The sequence below is a fragment of the Dromaius novaehollandiae genome, chromosome 18 (genome assembly GCF_036370855.1).
Source record: "Dromaius novaehollandiae isolate bDroNov1 chromosome 18, bDroNov1.hap1, whole genome shotgun sequence".
Lineage (NCBI taxonomy): Eukaryota > Metazoa > Chordata > Aves > Casuariiformes > Dromaiidae > Dromaius > Dromaius novaehollandiae.
In genome coordinates, this window is record NC_088115.1 from 2,794,540 (window position 1) to 2,817,338 (window position 22,799).

Genomic DNA, 22,799 nt, shown 5'->3' on the forward strand with positions numbered 1-22,799 from the left:
GATGAGAGGAGGGTGAGTGTACTCATGCAAAATTCTGTGTGAGAGGATGAGTTCAAATTTGAACCAGAACAAGCTGGTAATCTAAGCGAGTGGAAAAATAGTGTAAGAAGAGTGGTAAAGAGGATGATTTTAGCATCAAGCTATGTACAGATTAGAAAAAATGAGAGAGGAGAATTCAGTTCCTGCATGAGCGATGTGAGGACATAGGCCAGTGCTTTTGCTTTAGGAAATTGGTGGGGCTTGGAGCTGTTACACAAGGAGAAGTGGGAGGGAGGGTGTTCTGGGAGGCTTGAAAAAAGATTGGAAAAGGTTGAAGCCCTCAAATTTAAGAGCTGAGACTGAAAGGTGATACGGTGGTCATCTTTACAGAAAGCAAAGCCACTCTGATCGTTAATTTGGGGAAATGTGATTCGGAAGAATCGGGGCTCTCACTTTAGAGAAACAGAGGCTGCGCTTTCGTGAGTGTCTGAGCCAATCTAGCATTTCATTGTTGCTGAGAAGGACCGTGGAGGAGGAAGGCCTTGCTCTCAGCACCGCTCCCAGCTGCAGGTCCTGCTGGCTTTGAAGTTCATCAGATGTTCCATAAGCCACTTGAAAGTCACTTGTGTGTCTGCTTTTTTGGTGCTTTGGATGATTTTCTGTTGCATTCAAGTGGCTTACGTAGAGGTCTGACAAGTACTGGAGCTGGCGTGAGGTATGTGGTGGGCCTGCACAGACTTTGGTCAACAGCCGAGTTGCCTTGCTGTGTCTTGTGGAATCATACATTAAGTCATTGCAGACCTGTTATGCTTTGTGAAGTAAAAGTGGAAAGGAAAAAAAGATCCAAAACAGGAATAAAAGAGAAAACCAAGGTTAATTTAGGTGTATTAAAGAAAGGATTTGCAATGTAATATGAAAACGAAATCTTTAGACCCTAGAAGTTATTGAGAGAGCATGCTTTTTGATGATGGGATATGCTACTATATTTGTTTGAAGGAAAAAAAAATTGAAAAGTGTTAATTTCACAAAGATTCACTTGAAATGTCGTGGCTCTTTTTCTTCTCCTTAAGGTCTGTTAGCCATCGTTTCCTACCTTTGCTTAACATATACTTTCTGGCCCTTTTTCTTGAGTCTCTGCGTGAATTTGAATACATAGAGAAAGTCACTAGAGAAAAAAGGGCACAAGTTCTTTCCCCATGGGCCGTCTCACAGCTCTAATACCTGGTGTCTAATACAGCTCTAGTATATGCTGTTGCATATGCTAAATCATCGTGTCCGTTGCTTGAAGGTAGACTTTACTCCATAGGTTGTTCGTCCAGTTGGTGGTTTAAGTATATTGTAGACTATAGAAGTGACAAATTCTAGGGAAAATGGAGCATTAAGGCTGTTAGTGGAGGTAGATGGCCCAATTTGTTTTCCCAGAAGACTCTTACCTTGGAAAGCAGACTTTCCACCTGCAAGGTAGGTGACTGACTAGAGCCTGTGCAGCATTCCTGTTTTCTCCCTTGGAAACACTATCATCTGTCCGGAAGAAAAAATGAATTTGAAGCAACTTCTATAACCTCTCTGTTTTCTACATGTGCTTGATTGCTGAGGCCTCATTCATCTGTTGCATTTTGTCAGGAAACTTGTGAATCTGCTGGAGAGACGCTGCAACTAGACAGTCGGTGATCTGGATTCCCTGTGTTGTCTTTTGGGGTTCTACTTAATGCCTGCTTGGTAGGAGCAGAATCATCTTAAAGTTGTTTTTTGAGAGAGAGCTTTTTCCTTCTTCTTTATGCAGGATAGTAAAAAAAAGACTTCCACTTAAGGTAAGTTTATTAGTGGCCAAGAAATAAATTGAGTTGGTCCAGCTTTCCAAAGCTGTGTAGGTAGTAGGCTCGAAAGTAGCCTGTGCATTTGCTCGCTGTTCTGATCTGACTGGCTTCTCACTATCACTCTGAGACAGGGGATGAGGGGAAACATTTTAAGAAAAAAAAAAAAATTATAGGAGGATCAGATCGTAGTGAAAAACGTCTTTCACTTCCAGTACCGTATTCGGTAGGCTTGGATGCTGACAGTAGTTAGGAGGAGTGAATTACATTAATCATCATCTATCGAAAGCCTGTTTAGAACCTGCACCGATGCAAGTGTTAAATCAGGTATTGAGCAAAGGACACATTAAAGGAAGCGAGTTGCTTCATTTCCTTACCCGGTATGAATATTCTGGGTGTGGCTGGGTTCAGTTCAGCGAAGTTTCCTAGTAGGTATCCTGCCTGATCCGTCCTACGTGATCATGCGATCATCGGTTGATCTGCTTTTGTCTTGGGGTAGTCGCCAATTGAGGCCCTTTCTAGTGTGGGTGTACGTGGGGGGGGGGGGGATCGGAGCTAGGCTGCTCTTTTATCAGGTAGAGGGTTTGATGGCTTAGGTGGTCCTGTCTGCCTTTTCATTTTACTAAATGTATTCCCTTTTTAGCAGCATTTAGTAGCTACAAGCCAAACAGTGACCCGTTATGCTGTTCAAATGATACAGAACCATTGCTTTGAAGTTTGCAATCTATTCTTAAGTAACGTCATTAAAATGACTAGATTGGGCAATAGGATTCTCACAGAACGATGAAACCCATCCTCATACGGTCTGACTTCCAGTGATACTATCAGGAGCTGCACTGCCTTTTACCTGGCAGCAGGTTTGTAGCTGCACCGCTTAGCGGGGAGATCAGTGCTGAAGTGATTACCCTTTGCTGTGAGCGTTCAGAAATGAACGCAGAAATGCATTGGGAGTTTAGGGTGGGCTTCAGTTTGTGGTTGCTTATGTTATTCATTCAGCTTTCTAGATATTGATAATAGCTACAGACATTTTGGACCTGCAAACCACAGTGCATATGTCAGTTGAAATGATCAAATGACAGGCACATTTAGCAACACAGGAAAGAGATGCAATAGGTAAAAACCACAGTAGAACTGCAGTTGTTTATCCTCTTGAAATGAAATTCAAGCCTTTGTTTTTAAAACCTTTTCCTGGTATTGGTCTGTCCATAAAGCTGAGAAATGCGGCTAGTCTGTATTATCAGCAAATTCCAGAACCGTTTAACAGCGCAAATATGCCTTGTGAACCCTGGCAAGACAAAATAACTTTCTACAGTAAGTGATACAGAGCTGTCTCGTTTCTCGCCTGTTTCATCACTTAGTTTTTGACTAGCTGCCGCCTCCTCCTCCTCCTGAAGGACCGCTGGCCCCTGAGGAGTGCTGCTTTTGGGCACGCATGCAAATGCACGCGGTGACTTGAGCCTGACTTGAGCTGTTCTTGCGAGCTGGTTGAGCTGCCCAGGTTTCCGTGAGTGGTTAAGCGGAGGAATGGGGCGAGATGGAGCGAACCATAAGCAGCAAGCAGACAACAAAATGGGCCTTGCTGGAAGGATTTAATTTGTACTTGTTTTGGTTGCTTGAATACTCAGCTCTTTGAATGTCCAGGCTTTCTGTAACAAAACTTTCTTTATAATAAATCAGATTCTGTCAGACCTCTATTAGAATTTTTTGAAAATTTCATCCTAGTAGCCATTTTCTGGTTTGAAGCTTAGTCCATGGCTTAGGCAGTTTTGCTTCGTTGCATCTTAATACGGTTAATAGGGAATATTATCTGTTTGAGATGGAAAAATGTAGCAGTAATTAAGAGTTAAGGGGAACTCACCCACAGATGAAATGGGAAAACTCATTCTCAGCTGGGAGAAGTCGTCAGACCCTCCCACCTGTCCTGATGTTTTAAAGATATAAGTTAAATCTTGATCATAAATTCCTTCCAGAATTTTAAATTTCCTTCGTGAATTTTGGCCTGTCGTGAATAGCTTCTTACTGACTGCTGCAGGCCAGGCAGCCAGAGCAGTCATCTGCAAACACACCCTAGTACCCAAATGTTTACTTTTCTGTCAGTAGTGAAGTAACCCTGCTTGTTTTATGGTGTGGTTATTCTGAGGTTGAAAGATTGTTGAGCCTGGAAGAGATCACTAACCCCAGCTAGCTACTCAGCTATAAATAAGTTTGGTCTGCTGTGGGCTAGTAAGTACCAAGATTCTTAGGTGAGGTTATTCACTGTTATCTAGGATAATCACCAAAATGAGTGTTTTTAAGGCTTTTAAGGAAAGAGGCCGCCAAAATTCTCTTTCCATGTACTGTGGATGCAAACCATGCCAAAAAACAACAGAAAAAGCACACGAATGCGAGTCATTCAGCTCTCAGTCGGAAGGATAAAATAAAACAGAGTTCTAATAAAAGTCTTAATTTTAGGGTTAGTGTTCTAAAGTTCCTCTGGCTTAGTAACAGCCGAAGAAAATATTAGTCATATTCGTCTGTATGAGCAAGATGGCTTGCCTGTTCTTTGCGTTAGCTGTGTAGCTGAGAAGGGGGTCATAAAATAATTGAACAGCATCTTAAAAGCCTGGGTAAATAGAATACAAAGTAACAATAATGTAAGAGTGTGACTTTTTTGACCAGGTGGAGAAATAACAGGAAGGTGAGCAAGGAGAGGAGACCAAGGAAAGTGTTTCAGCGGAATCAGATTTGGTATTTAATCAAAGTTAAGTGCAAGAACTGCATTTGGTATTTTCTGAAGTTTTCAAAATCCAGGAGAAAGCTGCAGTTGTGGAAATGAGCATGGGAGAGGGAGAGAGCTGCCCAAGTTGTTTTTGTGGCGGGTGGTGGTGGTGAGAAGATGGTTTTGGGGGAAAATATTTATATTTCGTAATATTTACTCTGATTCCTGATCTCCTGTGTAGGAACGTGTTTACCGGCTCATCTGCCTTCTTTCCAAGGTAACCGATTGTGTCTGCAAGTTTTTGCCTTTTTAAAAAACACTTGGTATGAGTCGGATTAGGTAATTCTCTTGTTCTTCCAGTTACATTTCTTAATCTTGAAGGTCTGAGTAGTTTATGGTTAATGACTTCCAGATAAATGTAGGTAACTACCAGGGGGGTTGGGAGCCTGTTGCAGTGACATTGCGTTTCAACTTGGGAGATCCCTGGGCACTGATTAAGGAAGCGTTGGCTACTGGACGTGTTACGCTCATGCACTTTTGTCCTACTTATGACTGTTTAGTATTTGCAGTAGCTGCTTGCTCAAACTTTCCACAGGAGATTTAAAGAAGAGAACATATAGGACTATGCTGTGTTTTCCTAGGGACGTTTTGTGGAAAGTAAAGTGCTGGACGGAGGACGTGCTGACAGCGTCTGAACCGTGAGAGCAAGAAGCTGGGCTGATAAAGTTCTTCACTAAGCCTGGGAGACTCTTATTTTTTAATATGAAAGGTCTTTAGATACTTGTGATGGTTCACACCATCTTGTAAGTCATTTGAATAACCCTCCTGAAGGTGTTCTAGTTGCAGACAGGATTTGACTTGTACAGGTAACGATTTAATATAAAAATACAAAGGAAAGAGAAATCCCTCTAGGGCACATAAAATTCAAATACTAAAGGATGGGTATTTAGAAGGAAGTCTATAGATCTAATCATAGCCACTGGTCTGACTGCAGAAAGTGTTGACACGGTCAAAAATTACCATACGGTAGTGAGGTGGTGACCATTTCTGTAATGGTGCTAGCGCGTCTGTGTGTCAGCATCGAAAGCACCTTTCTTGGTGGCCTTCACGTTTTGAAATGACTGTGTAGAGTGGGAAGGAAGAGCTGGCCGGTTGAGTAGTTATTTGAAGTTGTGTGTTTGGACTCGGATTGCTTTTCTTCTGCCTTTTGGAATCTTAAAACCACACTGTCGCATTTAATTGTCATCTGGGCAACGGGCTGCGTCCTGCTGGGTGTTGCTATGTTTGGGACTGTGAGCGCGTAAGGAAATTGTGCATGGCATCAAAGGATGTTGCTGCTCTGAAGTTCAGGTGCCTGTTTGTATCATCCGTAACACGGATCCGAGCAGACTGTTGCCTCTAAAAATCACAGACACTACAATAGCCGTTTTATATAATCTTACATAAACTGAGTCTACTGGTTTTAAAGTTGCTGTCACTAGTTATACTCAATACAAGCGCTTTAAATGAGTTGGTGCCAAGCAAAGCATTGTTTGGAGTATGGAGAAATAACCTGCACGCCAAAATTAGCATGTATTCGTTCTGAGTGGTGTGCGTTTCGTCAGGGCTGCCCAGATCATGTCGTCCCTGAAGGCAGCGCATTTCAAATTGAAATGTTTAAGCTATTACAACATGGAACATACTGGCGAAGGGTGCCAATAACATACGCTGAACATATGACCAGCACATGCCCCCTCTTCAGCCTAGCCCGTGAATTACTTAGTTTGTGTTCAAAGCTGATTATTTTTGAGAGGGTTTCCCCCCCCCCCCGACAGTGCCGAGCAATGAGCCTTTTGTGTTTCTTTTCTCTTACTTTCTTTTCTACTGTTGCTATTGAGTCTGTATTTCTGAAATTTCCTAGGCTGGCTGTTACCACCCCAACCCCTATCTCGTGCTATTTCTTTCCGGATGCAGCCCTTGGTATCGCCTGCGCTAGCTGCAACTGCGGAGACCAGTCTGATTATTTTCAGCTTGAAATCAAGAGAGAAAATGACCTTATATTTAATCTGTTGGGACTCGGTCTACATTCAGTAGTTAGGTGTGCTACCCGCTCTCTGTGTGACTTTTTTTTTTTTTTTTTTACCATTGTGTTTAGTATCTGTGAAATGGGAATTTTTTTTCTTCATCCCTTGTCATCTTTGTTTAGATAAATGTTGTTAAGCATATAGTCCGTAGACCTTTTCTGATCCTTAAAGTCGTTTTTATTCATAGCTCCAGTTCACAGACTATGGTGAGCCCTTAGCCGCGTAGGCTTTGCGCCGCAGATGCTGGCACGAGAAGCCTGAGCGAGCGCTGACCCAGGCTGGCGGTCTGGGGAGCACTGGAGAGTGACAGTGAATAAAACCTAAATGTACGTACAAATACAATGCATCCTTGCTGTCCGTTCTATAACGCTTTAGGGAATATTCCCTCCCTAATGGGGTCAGGCCTGGCGCACAAAATGAGTTTAGCTTGGTGAGCTTTTTGGAATGAATCAGCTCTGATTACTGCTGTGTGCTCTAGCCAACATGTTTGATCATAGTATGCTTCTTTATATAGATTATTTTTTTAAATACAGCTTTGTGCTGAGGTAATGTGTTGGGCTATGGGGTATGCTGCTATGGAAAGCTTTTGTTTCTGGGGTGAAGTACCTTGGCAAAACTTTTTTCTCGAGCGTTTAATACATCTGCAATAATTCAAAGCATCTTTCTTGTTGTTCCTGTTTTTAATAGGGAATTTTTTTTACCTGCACACCAGATTTACGTTACAGCACAGATTTCTTAAAATGTGAAGAGCAGTTCAATTTCTGAGGTTTAAGCATACCTGTATATAGGATCCAATCAGTGAAGATAAACTGTAACTAACCCTTTGGTTTTCAGGGCCAGTTAAAACCGATTGATTGGGAGGTACAGCTGGAAGAGCCGTCCTGTCCTGTCCCTTGTGTCAGCTCCGGTGTCCAGGCTGTGCTCCAGTCAGATTAGTTCCCTGGCGTGCCTGAAAATCAATCCCTTGAAGGAGAGGGAGTGAAAGGCTCAGGATTAGTCTTCTGTCAGATCTCCAGGCAGAAGTGCACTTTTTTTGGCTTACCAGATGGGAAGAAATTCATAAGGCTGATAAAGTGTTTTCACGCTATCTTACGTTGCAGTTTGATGAGCGTTTGAGCCCATCTAAAGGCTCTCCGCCGTTGAAGGGTGGAGGTCTTGCTCATTCTCTTTCTAATTCCTGGTCCTGGCCCCGTCAGTGCAGCCGTCCCCTTCCCCTGGCGCCCAGTAGGTGCCTTTGAGACATGTCTCCTCACTAGCTTTGGAGAATGCTCTTCCCATAAAACTGTGTTTTGCTGGGTTAATTGGTGCCGCATTAGCGAGCTGAACCAGCTCGCTGAGGGGCCTAAGAAGCCCCACAGCTTAGCCAAAAAGTCCCTGGCCTTTTTCCTCCTACTCCCCAGGCAAAAGAACAAGGCATCCTTGGACACTGCTTCTGTGAGGAGCAGAAGTCCGTAGTGAAAGATGTGTTTGAAGATGCCATTGAGGTACCTTAGCAGAAAGAGGAAAAATGTCTGTTGGACACACATTCCAAGAGGAAAAGTAATGAAACTGTACTCGTACTATTTTTAATAGTTTCCAAAATGTTGCTATGACAGAAGGTCCTCATCTTGCACTTCAGCACAGAATAACTTTCAGTCTCTTTGCAGCAGCTTCCCCCAAAGATACGTGGTCATGGGTTTCTGCTGGTCTCTGCAAGGCTTTGTGCTTTGCTTTTTGAACAGTGACAAAGAGTTTGAGTTTCAGATCGCATTTCAAGCTTTCTGCATCAGGTGATGGTGTCCTGTCTCATTGCCTCTACAGTTCTTCGGGAAAAGTCACTAATTCTTGTGTCACTTTTTATATGAACTGACTGTTGTTTTCTCAGGAGAGAGCAAAACTGGTTGTAAGATATAATTTTGTAACTGAACTAATTAGTGCTCGAAGATCTTCAGGATGTGATTCTTGATGATGATTAGGGGAATAATAGTTTAAAAATATCCAGTGAAACTTCTTGGCTCTTTCTGAAAACCATGATGAATAAATTTATATCTTAAAGTTAACATTTAATAGCAAACTTGTAGTACATGGGGGAAAAATGCTGATTCTTACATTTTTGGGGAAGGATCTTAAAAACAGTAGTTTTATGTAGATTGCTTTTAATTGCCTAGGGTATCTGTTACCTTTTTAGCTTTGCTGGCTTCGTACTCTATAAACTGGAGAAGCGTACATGTTATTATGGAACAGGATAAGGCTGTGCATGTGCCCTCTACAATTGTTAAAATGTCTTTGAGATCTTCATATTTCCATCTTTCTTCTCCATTTTTGCTTTGATTCTTACAGAATTTAAAAATCGAAATACTTAGTCTTTCACTTGTCCAGATGTTTTGAAGACCATCTTGTATAAATAATTTGTGATGTATGAGTTAAAAATGAGGGAATTGGGATCCAAATACATACTAGTGTTTGTCACTATTTCTGTGTTTTAGGTGATTTTAATTTCAAGCTGCCTGGACGCGATCCTGTGCAACATGCTCTAGGTGACCCTGCTTGAGAAGGGAGGTGGGCTGGATGGTCTCCAGAGGTCCCTTCCAACCTCGACCATGCTGTGATTCTGTAATTTAGGGCTGACCTTAAATGTTGTGGTAAATCCATTTTTGCTGGCATTTCCAATACTAATGTATGGATTTAAAAATAGGTATTTTCTGGATAAAGGTTTATTTTTTTGTCATTACCGAACGAAGTTTGATATAATGTCTTACACGTATATGGAAATTGGGAAACCAGACACTTTTCTGTAGCTAGGGGTTAACATTTCAACACTGTATATCTCTCTGAAAATCTAAATCTTTCAGATGTTGGTTGGTTTTCAAGTCTAAATGGAAACATGATAATTTAAGTACTGTCAAAATTAGCGTTTGCAGTTCTTTTTTTAAACAGGAGTGTATACATGGAAGTTAGTTAAATATTTGCATTTGATTCTGCTTTGAGGTAGAAGTGGATTCTGCAGTGGGGTTTTGAAGACATCACGTGAGTGATGAAATTGTTCTCAAATACGCAATCCGCTTTTCACATTTTCAGTTCCTGTTGTGCCAGAAAGCACGTATGTTTATAGCTGTCAGTATCTATGCGTGGCAGAAATTACGTAATGACAGCAAACGTCAAGGTCTTCTGAAATAAGAAACGTCCAGCAGGTGGAGGGGGGAGAAAATCAGATTAAAAATTAGTATTAAATGTCAATTTGAAGGATTTTTTAACGTGATGGTTCTGACAGCCCCATTCAGAGAAGAATGATGCTCGGCTGCTAAGCTGGGGAAGCCTGACGGAGCAAACTTCACTTTTCTTCTGAGGGGGTGACAGTAAGACACGTTGCTTAATATATATAGAAAAGCTCTGCAAATTTCTCATCAAGAGAAGTTGAACTGTTTGAGCAGTTCAGCAGTGTGTTCCTCCATACAAGGATCTCTTTGCAGTCGATTGCTGTAGCTTGCTTTTTTCAGCATTTCAGAACATTATATAAACTTAAATAACTGTATCAATTTGGCTGTGCAAGAGGCAGAGAAGACTGGGCTTGGCATTGGTTCGCGTCCCGGAAGATTTTACCGTCTACGAGGTTGGTTTGGCTCTGTCGTACTTTAAAGAGGGACCAGAGTTGAAAGCACAGAGGTTGAAAACGGTGAGCGTCTGGCGTTTGAGACTAAGCAATGCACGCACGGGCGTGGATAGGTGCTGCCTCTTCCAGGACGCCCCGAGAGAGCGCCGAAACGAACCTTTAACCGAGGAAAACTTTCTGCGTTAGCTTTTTTGACCAGGGCACAGAATGATTTGAGCAGCCGTATTAGCACTTTGATGGTCGTATTGGCATTCATCTTCGCTCCCCGCTGCCTCCCACTTTGCGTGCTGAAATAGTGAGTCATGTACCAGGACCCCCCCGCCCCCCCCTTTGCAGATCTTCTGTTTTTAGGAAATTTAATGGTCTTAGAAAAGCTAAGTCACAGATTAAAAAAAAAAAGTCTGGAATTTGAAATTAAATTGAAAGAAATCACTCTTAAGACATGGTTGCTTTAATATCGGGGAACCTCAGATTGGGTTTGGCTTACCTAACTGAGCTCCGTGTTTTTTGTCATTGCCCTCCTGCAGAGCATTCTTTGATATATGGGACTGATCTGATTTTTGGGAACCTGCTGCCTGTCCGTAGGAATGCAGTTTAAAGTAAAAACAGAAGTTGAATAGCGTACAGTACTGCTCTCTCTTTAAATAGGACAAGAAATTTAAAAAAAAAAAGCAAAGATGCCACTTTCCACATATTTCCCTCTCCCTAATAGTTCAATTATTGTAAAACCAATTAGTAGCCTGGCTTTTTCTGGTCAGTGAAAGTGTTTGCGTTTTAATTGCCCTTGGTATGGGGTGAAGCAGGAGTATGATTAGTTAAAAAGAGCTGAGATAACATAGATGAGCCAAATTGACTGAAGCCTTTCGGTGCTGCGAGCAGGTAGGACTTCCTCCGTTGGTTTTCGGCATCTTCAGCTGTGTGTCACCGGGACTTTTGCAGCTTCTCCCACCCTGGTAGAAGTTCATGCACAGATGAGTAATAGTTTTAATAGCTTGACAACTATTCATGATCTTAGGAAGAATTCTTTTGCTTATTTTTGCAGCTGATTTAAAGGAAAGCAAATGAGTCCTTCTTTTTGCCCAGATATATTTTCAATGCTTGGGATAAAGGTTTTCAGCCCTCTCCAGTCCTAAGCTTCAGTGATTAGGTTACAAATTTTCAGCTTTTTTTTTCAGCTTTATTTTTGTTTGCTTTTAAATGAATAGTTTGAATTTTTCTGTTTGGTAATAATAAAAAAAACCCTGCCTCTAATAAATGCACAGGAAGAGAGATCTGCATAACTGAACACCTTCAAGCTCTTCAGTATGTTTATTTGTAGAGATTTTCATTAGGATGTATGTATCTAACGTGCAGCTTTATTGTCAAGTTTGCATTCTGCAATGGTAAAGTGCTTGTGAAATGCAAATCCCGTTAGCTCTGCTTGGGAGGATGTGAGAGATTGCTTAAGATAATTTTTGTGTGCACATTTTGCTGTTTGCCATGTAGGCTTTTCAGCTACTATTTTGTTGTTGTTGTTGTTCCTAAAGCAGCTACTCCTGTGCAACAGACTCTGACCTTGTTAAAGAAATGGTCTCAGTTTTGCTGAAGAAGTGAGTGTCTTCCACCTGGTTCTGCCTCTTAACATGATTGTGGAAGGAAGCCTAAAGCAAGGGATGATCCAGTGGTTTAAACAAAGATCGAGTGTTGGGGAAAAATATGTTCCGTTCCCAGCTCTGTTGCACGCTTGCCAAAATGACTTGGCCGAGTCACAAATCTGTTTAATCTGTTTTTAAAAATGGGGATAATGCTTAATGGGCGGGGGCAGGGGGGGATGATGAAATTACAGTGTTCTTTCTGAGCACTTTTTACGAAGACCTCTGCCTTGCCTTTTAAAATTAATGCCTTGCGTTTTGAAATTGCTTACTTGAGGCTGCAGTAAAAACACCCTGGCTTTCTCTGCTTCCCTGTTTCCCTGCCTCCCGTCTCTGTGTTTTCAAGGGCTATTGGATCTCTTTTTGCCGGTGGTCCAGGCTCTTACGTACGTTGTTCCTGCGCAAATGCTGCTAGCTCTAAACTCTGGTGTGCCGTAGGGCTGCGAAGAATGCTGCATCTGATGTGTTGCAGTGATTTCTGTTCAGCACTTGGGGTTTTCTAATAAAAGATGTTACAGAAATGCAGAGCAGTGCTTTTATTCGATTATGGCCGAGACCTTGGAAGCAGTGTACGTGGGAACGTATAAGTGCATTAGTTATAGACTGAAAGCTGATACGTAATTATCATTAAGCAGACAAGTTTTATTCCTAGTGTAGTTTCTAGTACGTGTACATTTTAGAGCAGTCGAAATATTTTGCAGGGAATGCTTAAGTGGTATTAATCCCTTCTGTTAACAGTATCTGCTGTACCCACCTTCTTGGTGAAGCTAAAGGTCCCAAGTCAAGCAAACTTACATTCTGTTGAAATGCACTGAGCATGCACTCTTGCTTACAAACTGAGTTCTTTACTTCCTTTTATGACTAGTAGCTTCTGGTGGCTTATTTTTGGTATTAGGTAGTTCAAGTTTCAACTTTTCGAAGAGAGCAGCTAGAACAGTTGCATAATGACTGTTGTGTTTTTAGGTAGTAAGTACAGTGCGGCTTTTGAATGAAGCTGTCATGACAGTTTTAGCTTTTTAAAGAGAGGTGAGTTAGACTGTGAGCTGACAAAAATTCTCCAACATACCAGAAAACTTCACATTTTGGCTCAGGTGGTTTTCTGCTGGGTTGGTACGTAAATCTCTTTCCTGGCGATGGCAGCAGGTCCTGGTAGCAGGCGCAGGGTAAGCGGGTGAGTACGTGGCTGGGAGCAGAAGTGGTGCAAGAGGCAGGGAAGAGCTGCTGCATCACTGCATCCCATGAAACCATCCCCTGGGATCAGACTGCTGTTCCTGAGAGCTCCTAATTTGCAGTTGTGTTTCAGGAATCTCAGCTTAGGTTTTTCATCCCCTTAGTAGGGGTTATTCAGAATGGGTTTCACCTTCCCTAAATGAGGTGTGTTTGATGTGGATGGCTACACCTAGACTCCCTTCAAGTTCAATGAAGGATAGGCATCCCTCGACATGATTTCTGCAAGCCATTTTAGGCTTCACCCTGCTTTCCATTCACTAGATAGATGACTATCACAGCTTCAGGTTTATACTTGGAGAAATTAATCTCGTGCTTCACATTTGCTACGATTACCCTTTGCTTCTCTGTATTGTTGTCCCCTTCTCTGTACAGCCGCAATAGTTTACACACACATTCTACAAAGAGTTTTGTGTTTAGTGTAATTTTTTTTGTAATTCCTGGACAGATTTCCATGTGTGTGACTATCTGACTTGTTAAAGTATGTCCGTTATTTGTTTTAGGTTTTTATCCTTCTGTGCTTCCCTGCTGCCCCCTTAGAGCATCCTCTGATTTGAGAGCTTGGCGTGGTCTTAGAGGGGTAGCTTAGGAGTGCTGCTTGAGGGGTATTCTCTGAAGACAGCCAGTTTGTTGTCCATTACTCTAATTAGCTTATCTTTGCTTTGTAGCCTTCAGACGCTTTGTAGTCCTGAGTGGTTCTTGAGCATCCACGCAAGTGCTGAATGTAAGTTTGTCTGTGCCACAGAGCAGTCCTGGGGTGTGAAATTTTGAAGGGCGTCTCTACACCCTTGCTAAAATGGTTTTAGGAACTTGCAAGTTGAGGAAACAAAGCTGATGGAGACATTCTGCCAAGTACGGTTGGCCAAAAGACTAATCTCAAAATATAATTAAAAATCTTAAAATAACTAGCCCAGCAGTATCACCAAAGTGGAGCAAGCAGTGGACAGCCTTAGGACACCAAACATCCTTAGGTAGGTGACTGTGCAATGTAATTAGTGCCCACAGCTTTTTCAGAGGAGCCTGAAAAAAGTCTCTTCTGTTCTTTGACCATGCAGGCAGACTTAAGGGGGAAACTTCAGTGTGCCGTCTACTCAAAATTACAGTGGGTAGGAAGCGGGTTTTGTCATTTCTCAATGGCCTGAGTTAGTCATGGGTTTCTAGGTGAAATAAAGGACTATTTTGCTCTTGGAAGCCGAGTTGGAGCTTGAAAAGTCCATCTGAAGCAAACTTTCTTCCTCGGTTCGGGAACGAAGGCTTTGCTGTGCAGCCTTGCCTCTGCGGCTAGCTGGTTTTGCCGTGGAGCGCGGGTCCCTGATGAGGTCCTACGGGCAGGCTTTTGTCACCGAAGCCGCTAACCTGTGAGTCACGAGTGCTTCTTCATGATCACACTTGCGTCAAAACACATCATGATGGCGCTCGCTCACCATATTTCCCCCTTCCGTTTTGATTGTAAGGAATAGCAAAGTGCCAAGTACCACTATTTAGCTTTAAGCTGTTTTGTCTGGTTTGCTGATAGCTTTTATTTAGCAATGAATAATAGTGTTATAACCTCGCTGTTTCTCTATGATTTTTCCATCCCCCTGGGTACCCCACAATGCAGGGTGGGATGCCAGGCCCCTTCTGCAACTGGCCAACCCAGTAATAACGGATATAGCGGTTTTAGTTTGTCTACTTCAGTTTAGCCACGTTTATGAATCTTAGGCTTTATGGAAAGAGTTTTTGAGTGGTCTTTGCCGTCCTGGCGAAAGTTTGAACTCGTGTATTTGGTAATAGGAAACCATTGTTAAATACAGTTATCTGGGAGGAAGAATGAATGATTTTTTTTTTTAACTTTCCTGTTGCAAGTGTTTTGTTTCTGTTTTTTTTAAACAGGAAACTGTTGTATTACGGAGCTCTGCATGCTCTGTTGGGACTTGCAATGGCTATTTGAAATCTGGCAAAGAGAGAGGCCCATTATCTTTTGGACAAATTTTGTTTTTACAGTTTTAGAACGAAATTTGGAGACCACACAACCTGACTCCGCGCACGGCTTTTGTGTACTGAGATGCTAAATACTCGCAAATGCAGTGTTTCCATAGGCGGAGTTTCTTTTGTATTCACAGGCTGGGGAGCCTCAAATTCCAGAGGCATTACATGAGCAGTTTTAATGAATTAGTGTCTGGTTTTCCTGCAGCAGATGTGACAAGCAGCTTTATAAGCTGCTTCCCATCGATCGCTGTTTTCCAGCTCTTTTGTGTCTTTCTTTTGCTTAGAGAAAAGCAACGAAGAGCTTGGTTTCTACAGTAACTGCTGCCTACATTCTTGCCTGCAGGCCAATTTCTTTCTCCGTTCCTGCAGCCTGTGCAGGGCTACTGTATTGAATTTCTTTAGGTTTCCCCCCTCCCCGTCTTGCTGGTTTAAATATTTTACCCTGTAAGAAAAGAGGGGAACGCGGTGGGAATTTGTGCTTTTGATATATGTATTTCTAATTAACCAGGGCACGTTTGCAGGACCGTAGCAGAACTTGAATGTGTTTTGCTGCTGATCAATACCGATGTTTCTGGGCTTGGTGCTTAAAGGAAATTAAATGTCTGCCAGCTAAAGCAGGGATCTTTGCAAATTTGGCCTAGTGCGTTTGTTGATGCTTATTCTGTAGCAGAACAGTGTGGGGAGGGGGTGAGATCAGCATTAAATTGCTAACAGCCTCAATTACGTTTGCAGTAAAATTTGTCATAGTTGGACAATTTAAGCACACGTCTTTTTCGGTCTTGACTTTTAAATGTCCTTTCTTAGAGAAATTGTGGTGAACATGGGGTTAAGCATCCGCTGCTTCTCTTGTTACCTCTTTAGGTGGGAAAGAAGAATTGAACATCCATTTCCAACCAGAATACATGTTCATTACGTGTTTGGCACGTGATGCTTGGAGTTTGGGAATATTCCCGTCATCGCCCATAATCTTGTGTTGTCGGATCATCTTAGGGCACCGACAAGCATGTTGCAGATCCTTTTAGCACCGTTCCTGTAAGGACCGCCAGCAGCTCTGCAAACTTCTTAGGTGCTTGCTAAAACCTGAGCGGGGAAATGCCCAACTGAGGTGTTTTGTGGGGGCACCGTTGACGTACGACTGGCTCCTGCTGCCGGCCTCTCTAAGACTGTAAAGTTGACCAGCTCGAGTTAACGTGAGGCTGCTGCGTATTTTATCGGGCTTGGCAACGTGTGGGTCTTCGCTTTTGACTCTTAAGGCAGATGTGAGATACCCCTTCAGGGTCGGTTTTCATAGCAGTTCATGGCATTGTGTGAACGATGGTGGTGTGCCTGAAAACACGCAAATACTTGAGAAAAGCACCCAGTGCACAAAAAAAGCAATAAAACTAACTGCTAGTTTACCTGCTAGTTTAAAAATCTGATTTTTCTTTTCCTTCCCTGCTTGCAGCATTGGAGGACGAGATGGTGGCAGAGCCCTCACCATGGTCTGTGGAGGACGTGCTCTGCAACGGTTGATCTTTGGCCACTGCAAACCAATAGCGAGGGATACAGAGAATTAAGGGGAACACGCGCAAGGTCAGGAGTCGCTCTCCAGAGGAAATAGCTGCTGCTTTTCGAGTACCTTCTGAAGTGTCCTGACTAGTAATAGCCAAACTTAACTGAGTGCCAAGTCAGGACTTGGTTTAAACCCATGGAGGCAGGGCAGAGGAAGACTCCATCCGAAGACCGTGTGTGTAGGTACACGGAGCTGTGCTCGTAGGATGTGATGCTGTGCTCCTGCTGGGGTGGCTTTTCCCATTGCTGCACAGAGTTTGGTCAGTCGTGAGCAGAAAGGCCTTAAAAACTTGCTTTATGTTCTTCTAGTTGAAATTCTGGAAGTAAATTTATTTTGAAATTATTATTATTTTTTTCCTAAGAATTGGTGGGGAGAAATGTGTACTACTACCATCCATTACCAACCATGTAGAAAGCTTTACAGATGTAATGTATAACAGTTCATAAAGCTAAAACTTCTGATAGGAGCACGTGGGTATACGTTGAGTAGATGAAAAAGAAGCTATAGTAAGAAAGTGCCCATCAAGAAAGTTCTTTGTTTAGGAAAAGAAGAAAATAATTCATGTGACTAGTATTGCAATATACTGGACCGCCTTTTTTCAGAGTATCCATTATTAAAATTTCCCATAGCCTTAGCATTTTTCTTATGATTGAATTATGGATAAGTTTTGTGGAAAGACCTTTTTTTTGTAATTCTGAGAAAAGACTCTGTAAAACAATCTCTAAACAGTTATTTCTGTTCAAGACTCAAGGAAATGCTCACTATAAAAATCTGCATGGATCTTCTTCAAATAAATAACCTGTATTTTATTAGCAATCATTTAAGGCTGAGAGTTTACCAGGGACTACTTGATATTGTGGCTCTTTGGATGGTGTTATAAATCTACCTTCGCTGTTAGTATGAAACTCCAGGTTTTTTTAACAGATGCTTTGAAAGAATATCTTAAAATTTTGCTTCTACTTTAAAGCAGTTTAATTTAATTCATCTTTTTAATAAATGACACTTTTGTTGATTCCGTTTAGGTCTAAAGACGACGATTCTCTCCTGGAAACGTGCTGCAGTATGGACTTACAGCTCAGTTAAACACAGGCCAAAGTCTTAAATAAATTCTGAAAGCGAATAATTTAGTATGCATGTTCCTAGCATGGGATAATCAGAAAGCTTTTGGTGTACGGTTCAGAAAGTGATAAAGTCAGACACTGCAATTATGGTTTGTGTAGCAAAGGGTAGGTGGAGGGAAGTAGCCGCTTTTGGCTGGGCGAAGGGAGTTGCTGCTCTCCTCCGAGGCAGCAAAAGTTCCTGCTTTCAGGCATCTCCAAGACATGGGTTACATCTCTTCCAGGTTTCGTAGTATTTTTGCGTGTGTCATTTTGGCCTGCGAGGGGAACCAGCTCCAGTTCGTTCTGCCAAGACCTCTCTTTCCTGAGCCTGTAACAGCACAATATGCACACTATATATAAAGACTAAATAATTTACATGTAACTGTACTTTTTTTAGAGCTTTTTTTCTCCAGAGCATTTACAACTGTTTTTATAGGGAGTCATCTTTTAGCCCTTGCTTATTTACAACTCTGTCTGAACTAATAGTTAGCTGTGGTCTAATTCAGAATTAATTTCCTAATAATCTGTTGTGATGAAATCAATAAGAAACGAAGCAGCAGAGAGCGAAAAGCTGCACTTGCGCCCTATGTTCCTGCGTATGGAAATTCACTAATTCACTAACTAGCCGAGAGTCCTACCCGTGGACGTTCGGCTGCCCCCCAGCTTTGACGTGCGGGCCTCGGATTTCATTTGAAAGCGTGCCTTGTGAGGACGCGGCGGACGCGGGACCCGGGGGCAGCGTTCCAGCCTGGAGGAGCAGCGTGCGTGCTGTTGCCTTGCGGTGACCTGGGACAGGTGGCAGAAGGGACCTTAGCAGCTTGCAGCGAACACCCAAGTCCTGAGTGAGAATTAAAGGGGCAAGAGAAACTAGAAAAGGGATGAAAGCCATCCTTAAAGTAAAAAATAAAAAAATTATTTATTTATTTATTTTAAAAAAAAGATAAATCTGGGTTATAGAATTAATCCTTCCATGGAAGGGAGGCCGTATCTTTCAGTACAGTGATTTCTTAGTTCCCTAATCAAAATAGGGTTGGAGAAGGAGGTATGAAAGTATCATCACTGCCTGCTATACTGTCAAAACCTAAGTAGAAAAAAAAACCCTGTCTAGTGGTACAGGTATTGTTAATTATCTCAGTTTTTGTTTGAGATGAACTACCCACACCTTGCACTTCAGGTATTTGAAGTCAAAAGTTGACAAAAACAATCTCCAAAAGCCTGACTGGGTTCTTGTTTTGTGGGCGTTAGCTTTTTAACATCAAAAGCTGAAGCTTTCCCTGGCTTTCCGGAAACCAGCAGGAGTTTCAAAGCTGTCGTCTTGTTATCCTTGTAGGTCTGTTTAAAATACAGGGGGATCTGTGAAGTTACTGGTGTTGCAACAGCTGTGTTGCTGTAAAAAGAACTGAGCTATAGAGTTGTAGCTACCACGGCTTGGGGAGTTGCCGGTATTGAACCCCTAAAAGCTATTTCAGTCTAAAATATGCAGGTGCTGATTCAAGAAATGTCGGAGGGCAGCTTGCGTCCAATTTTCTGTCTCAGTTTTTAAAAGACAGTTAAAATGGGATAACTGAAGGGATACTGAAGCACTGGGTTTCGTAGTGAGGCGTGAATCAGGGGAGGAAAGCGTTTTCTTATTTTCATGGTTTTGCTCTTAAATTGAGAGAGGACTGAATGCCTGGTTTTGAATTGGTTGATATTTTCATTTAGCAGAATTGCAGATGTATAACTAGCTTTTCCCTGCAGTACGGGCAGAACTGCTGAAGGAAAGTAGGCAAATATTAGAAATACCGATGTGACAAATGCAACCAAACTGCGTACGTTTTCCCATGAGCCTGTTATGTGGCACCCTGCAAAGCTGCTAAACTCTTTAAATAGTGGTAATGCCTAGACTGGCAGGTCTCCGTTGCTCTGCCCGCTGTAGAGATGGTAACAGTTCTTGTTTCTTGGGAAAAAATTGATATGATTTGATACTACTTGTCCGTTTTCTCCCCCCTCATCCTTTCCAGTAGCTAACCCAGAACGAGCTTTTGTAAAAGAATAAGTAGGATCTTGAGTTGCGTTGTAACTCTGTCGCCTCTGCTGCAGTTTCTTGGGTTGTACGTTGTTTGTCCTCCTTTTTCATGCTCTGTAGAAAGTACAGCATAAGCACTCTTCTTAATAAATGTATAAAATAATTTAAATGTGGATACTGTGAATATTTGTTTCCGAAATGCCTAAAATGATACTGATAAATCAATTAAAAAGCATCCCTTAGATACCTAGATGGATGCGTTTCTTCTGTTGCAACTGTACTGCGGTCGTGCATCGTGAAACCACTGTAAGCACTTTAAGCAGGGAATAAAATTAATCTCAGCCTGCTGCAGTGGGCAGGAGCGAGCCGGCCTCTGCTCTGTGCCCTCTGCTTTTTGATTAGCTTGCAGTATGACTACAGGTAGCTAGAGAACATGCCAAATACGACCTAATCCTGATCAGACTCCAATGTGTCCCTCAGTTTGGTTTTGGAAGTAATGTAATGTGTTTGCATTGATGCAATATATTCAAAAAAATCTGTTGGCTAGTATACACCCCCCTCCTTTTTTTTGCTTTTGGCTGTGTTTCAACTATAAAAAAAAATACAATGGTGCTTCTATCAAGTTCTGCTTGCAAGCATGAACGCATTGACAGATGCAGCCTCTTGATGAGCTGGAGATTGAGGTGTTCGCGTGGTCTAACCGGGCAGCGGTTTGTAAGGATAACGTGCCGCCTTTAATAACGCCGTCCTTTCGAGCTCAGCGTGTGAAATGCTGTAAACTAACAGCATCACCTTCAGGTTGCAAATACATCTCCTGACTGTAAGTTGATCAGTCAAAGCTCCCGGCTTTTTTCGTGCTTGATCAACGCTTGAGGCCAGCATCTCTGCGCTGTACTCATGCCGCGGTCTTGCCTATAGAGAAGCTTACCATTTACTAAAAGATGCCTCGGGGTGGGGGTGGGGAATAATACATTAAGGTAGTGCAGTAATGTGAGAAAGTTTTTTAATATACATACCTATATGGAAGTATATATACGTTTTATGTGTTTTTACATTTCTGGTACTTGTGTTGAAGTCATGAAGCTCACCTCCTCCCCTGCCAGGCGAGGAGTAGTCTGAGCAGTGAACGAGCATCAGAAACTCCATTGGGCTGTTTCTGCTGTGCTCTTAAGTTGAAACAAGGTTTTATCTAAACAAGTTTTATCTAAACGAGTTGAATTTGCAGGTTTGGCATAGCCTCGTGCAATACGTCGAGCAGCTCGTCCTAAAACTTGTCTCCATGTCAGGCAAGTATCACCGTTCAGCTCCTCGCGGTGATTTTTACTTGCTCTCTGCGATTAGGTCTTTGGCGAAACGGATGCCTTTGGCCACCCTCGTCTTCGCATTCTCTTGAGGAGCAGCGTTGTCATTACTGTTGGTTACCTGCAGTGTTTAGAAGACACTTGGTTTTTTTATTAGCAAAACAGCTGAGACCTCTTTCATCTGCTGCTAGAACAACACAGAGGAAAATACTTCCTACGGGGAAAAGCAAAGTGAGATGTTCCTGAGGATTAAAAACACTCAGAAATGGGTCTGTTTCACTTCCTTGCCGAAGTGCATGTGCGGGTTTTTTGGCATGGATTCTGTTCCTAATTTAGCGCTTTGAGCGTGTCTCGGAAATAGGTCGTCTGTTAAATTCAGACGTGCTCCGTACTGCGAGCAGAAAGGCAGGTCAGCAGTGCCGCTTTCTCTTTCTTCCTCCTCCTTAGCAGGGGGTACACAAAAGTCACCGCAGCACACGTGTGCGGGGTGAGAAATGTAGTGCGAATCACATGCTGTCCCAATCGCATGTTAAAAACTACACTTAGATTAATTTTCAGAAGGGAAAAAACAAAATGCGTGAGTGTCTTCATGCTTTTAAGGCTACTCTACAGTTGCGTGTTCCTTCCAATTCTTACACCACTTTTAATGCATTTTTTCAGAGTAGCGGTCGCTTTTGTTTACATTGTGTGTCCTGCATTTATAGCAAAGTTTCTTCTTGCCCCTGTTGCAGAGTGCTGTCGTTTCCTTGCTTTATAAAACTAGATCTGCCCAAAGGAATCGCTTTTAAAACCATGTTCTAAGGCTTCTCTCTAGGTAATGTGTGCCATTGGCAATGCCGCCCTCATCGTGGGGAAGAGGTGTATAAATATAACTGGCGGTTTGGGGCCAGTGGAGTCTAACAGATTGATTAAGAGCGAGGAGATGGTAAAGTCACCTGAACTGTGGTTTTGTGGATGCTTTTGTTGGGAGAAAATGAAGCTGCTTCTTTGCTCGATCTGTCTGTTTACTGAGAAGTTACAGCTAGCCTATTTGGTTCAGCTGGGTTAACATCTAAATGCTTGTGTACGGGGATGTGGAAAGGAAAATGCTGAAAGGTGCATTAATTATCTTTTGCAAATTAAAAAAAAGGGGGAAAAGCATTTGCACATTGTTAATTTACTTGGGACTTAGGAAGACGCTTTTAGTTAGGCCGGTACATGAAACTGCGTAGGCCTCAGATCTGCAGACATTTATGTTCCTGATTAATTTTGATATTATGGGCACACTAGTTCATTTGCAAAAGCCGTTCTGTGTCGTCATTGAGCAAAGGCCTCGCATCGTCTTTTAGGGATAGTTGCAAGGTCAGGATGAACTGCAGGAAATGTAGAGACAGTGCATTACAAATAAGTACAAATTTATTTATATTTCTGTTCCAGATTTTAAAAACACTTATTTGGAGATCTTTGGTCATACCGATTCTTCTGTACGATCTGTAAAACGCAGATGCTTACAGCTAATCACGTGAGATACCATACCTTTTGTTTTTAAAGGTGGTTAGGCGACGTGTGCAAGTTACGCAGAAATTGCTACTTCCAGTAAACAAGTTGTTTATATATTTTTTTTTCTTTTTTTTTTTTATTTTCCAGCTGTACTTTCAGGTTTCCCAGCACAAACATCAAGATAACGTTCACAGCTCTGTCCAATGACAAAAGAGAAAAACAGGAGGCCCCGGAGTCCCCAGTGAAGCCTGTGCAACCCCAGATCTCTCCCTTAACAATAAACATTCCAGACAACATGGCTCACCTGATCAGCCCTCTCCCTTCTCCCACAGGAACTATCAGGTATTTCAGCCCTGCCCATTGCATATAGGAAATGTATAGAATATATTT

General features: G+C 42.2%; 1 protein-coding gene across 6 annotated transcripts in view; it reads left to right on the forward strand.

Annotated features, from left to right (window-relative positions):
• The window catches only part of FOXK2 (forkhead box K2), a 74,946-nt gene that overhangs the window by 38,218 nt on the left and 13,929 nt on the right, over nucleotides 1-22,799 (forward strand). For all 6 annotated transcript variants that reach the window (XM_026120589.2, XM_064522451.1, XM_026120588.2 and 3 more), the window contains one exon: nucleotides 22,557-22,751. In XM_026120589.2, the coding sequence (XP_025976374.2) occupies nucleotides 22,557-22,751 (195 nt within the window). The remainder of the gene's footprint in view (nucleotides 1-22,556; nucleotides 22,752-22,799) is intronic.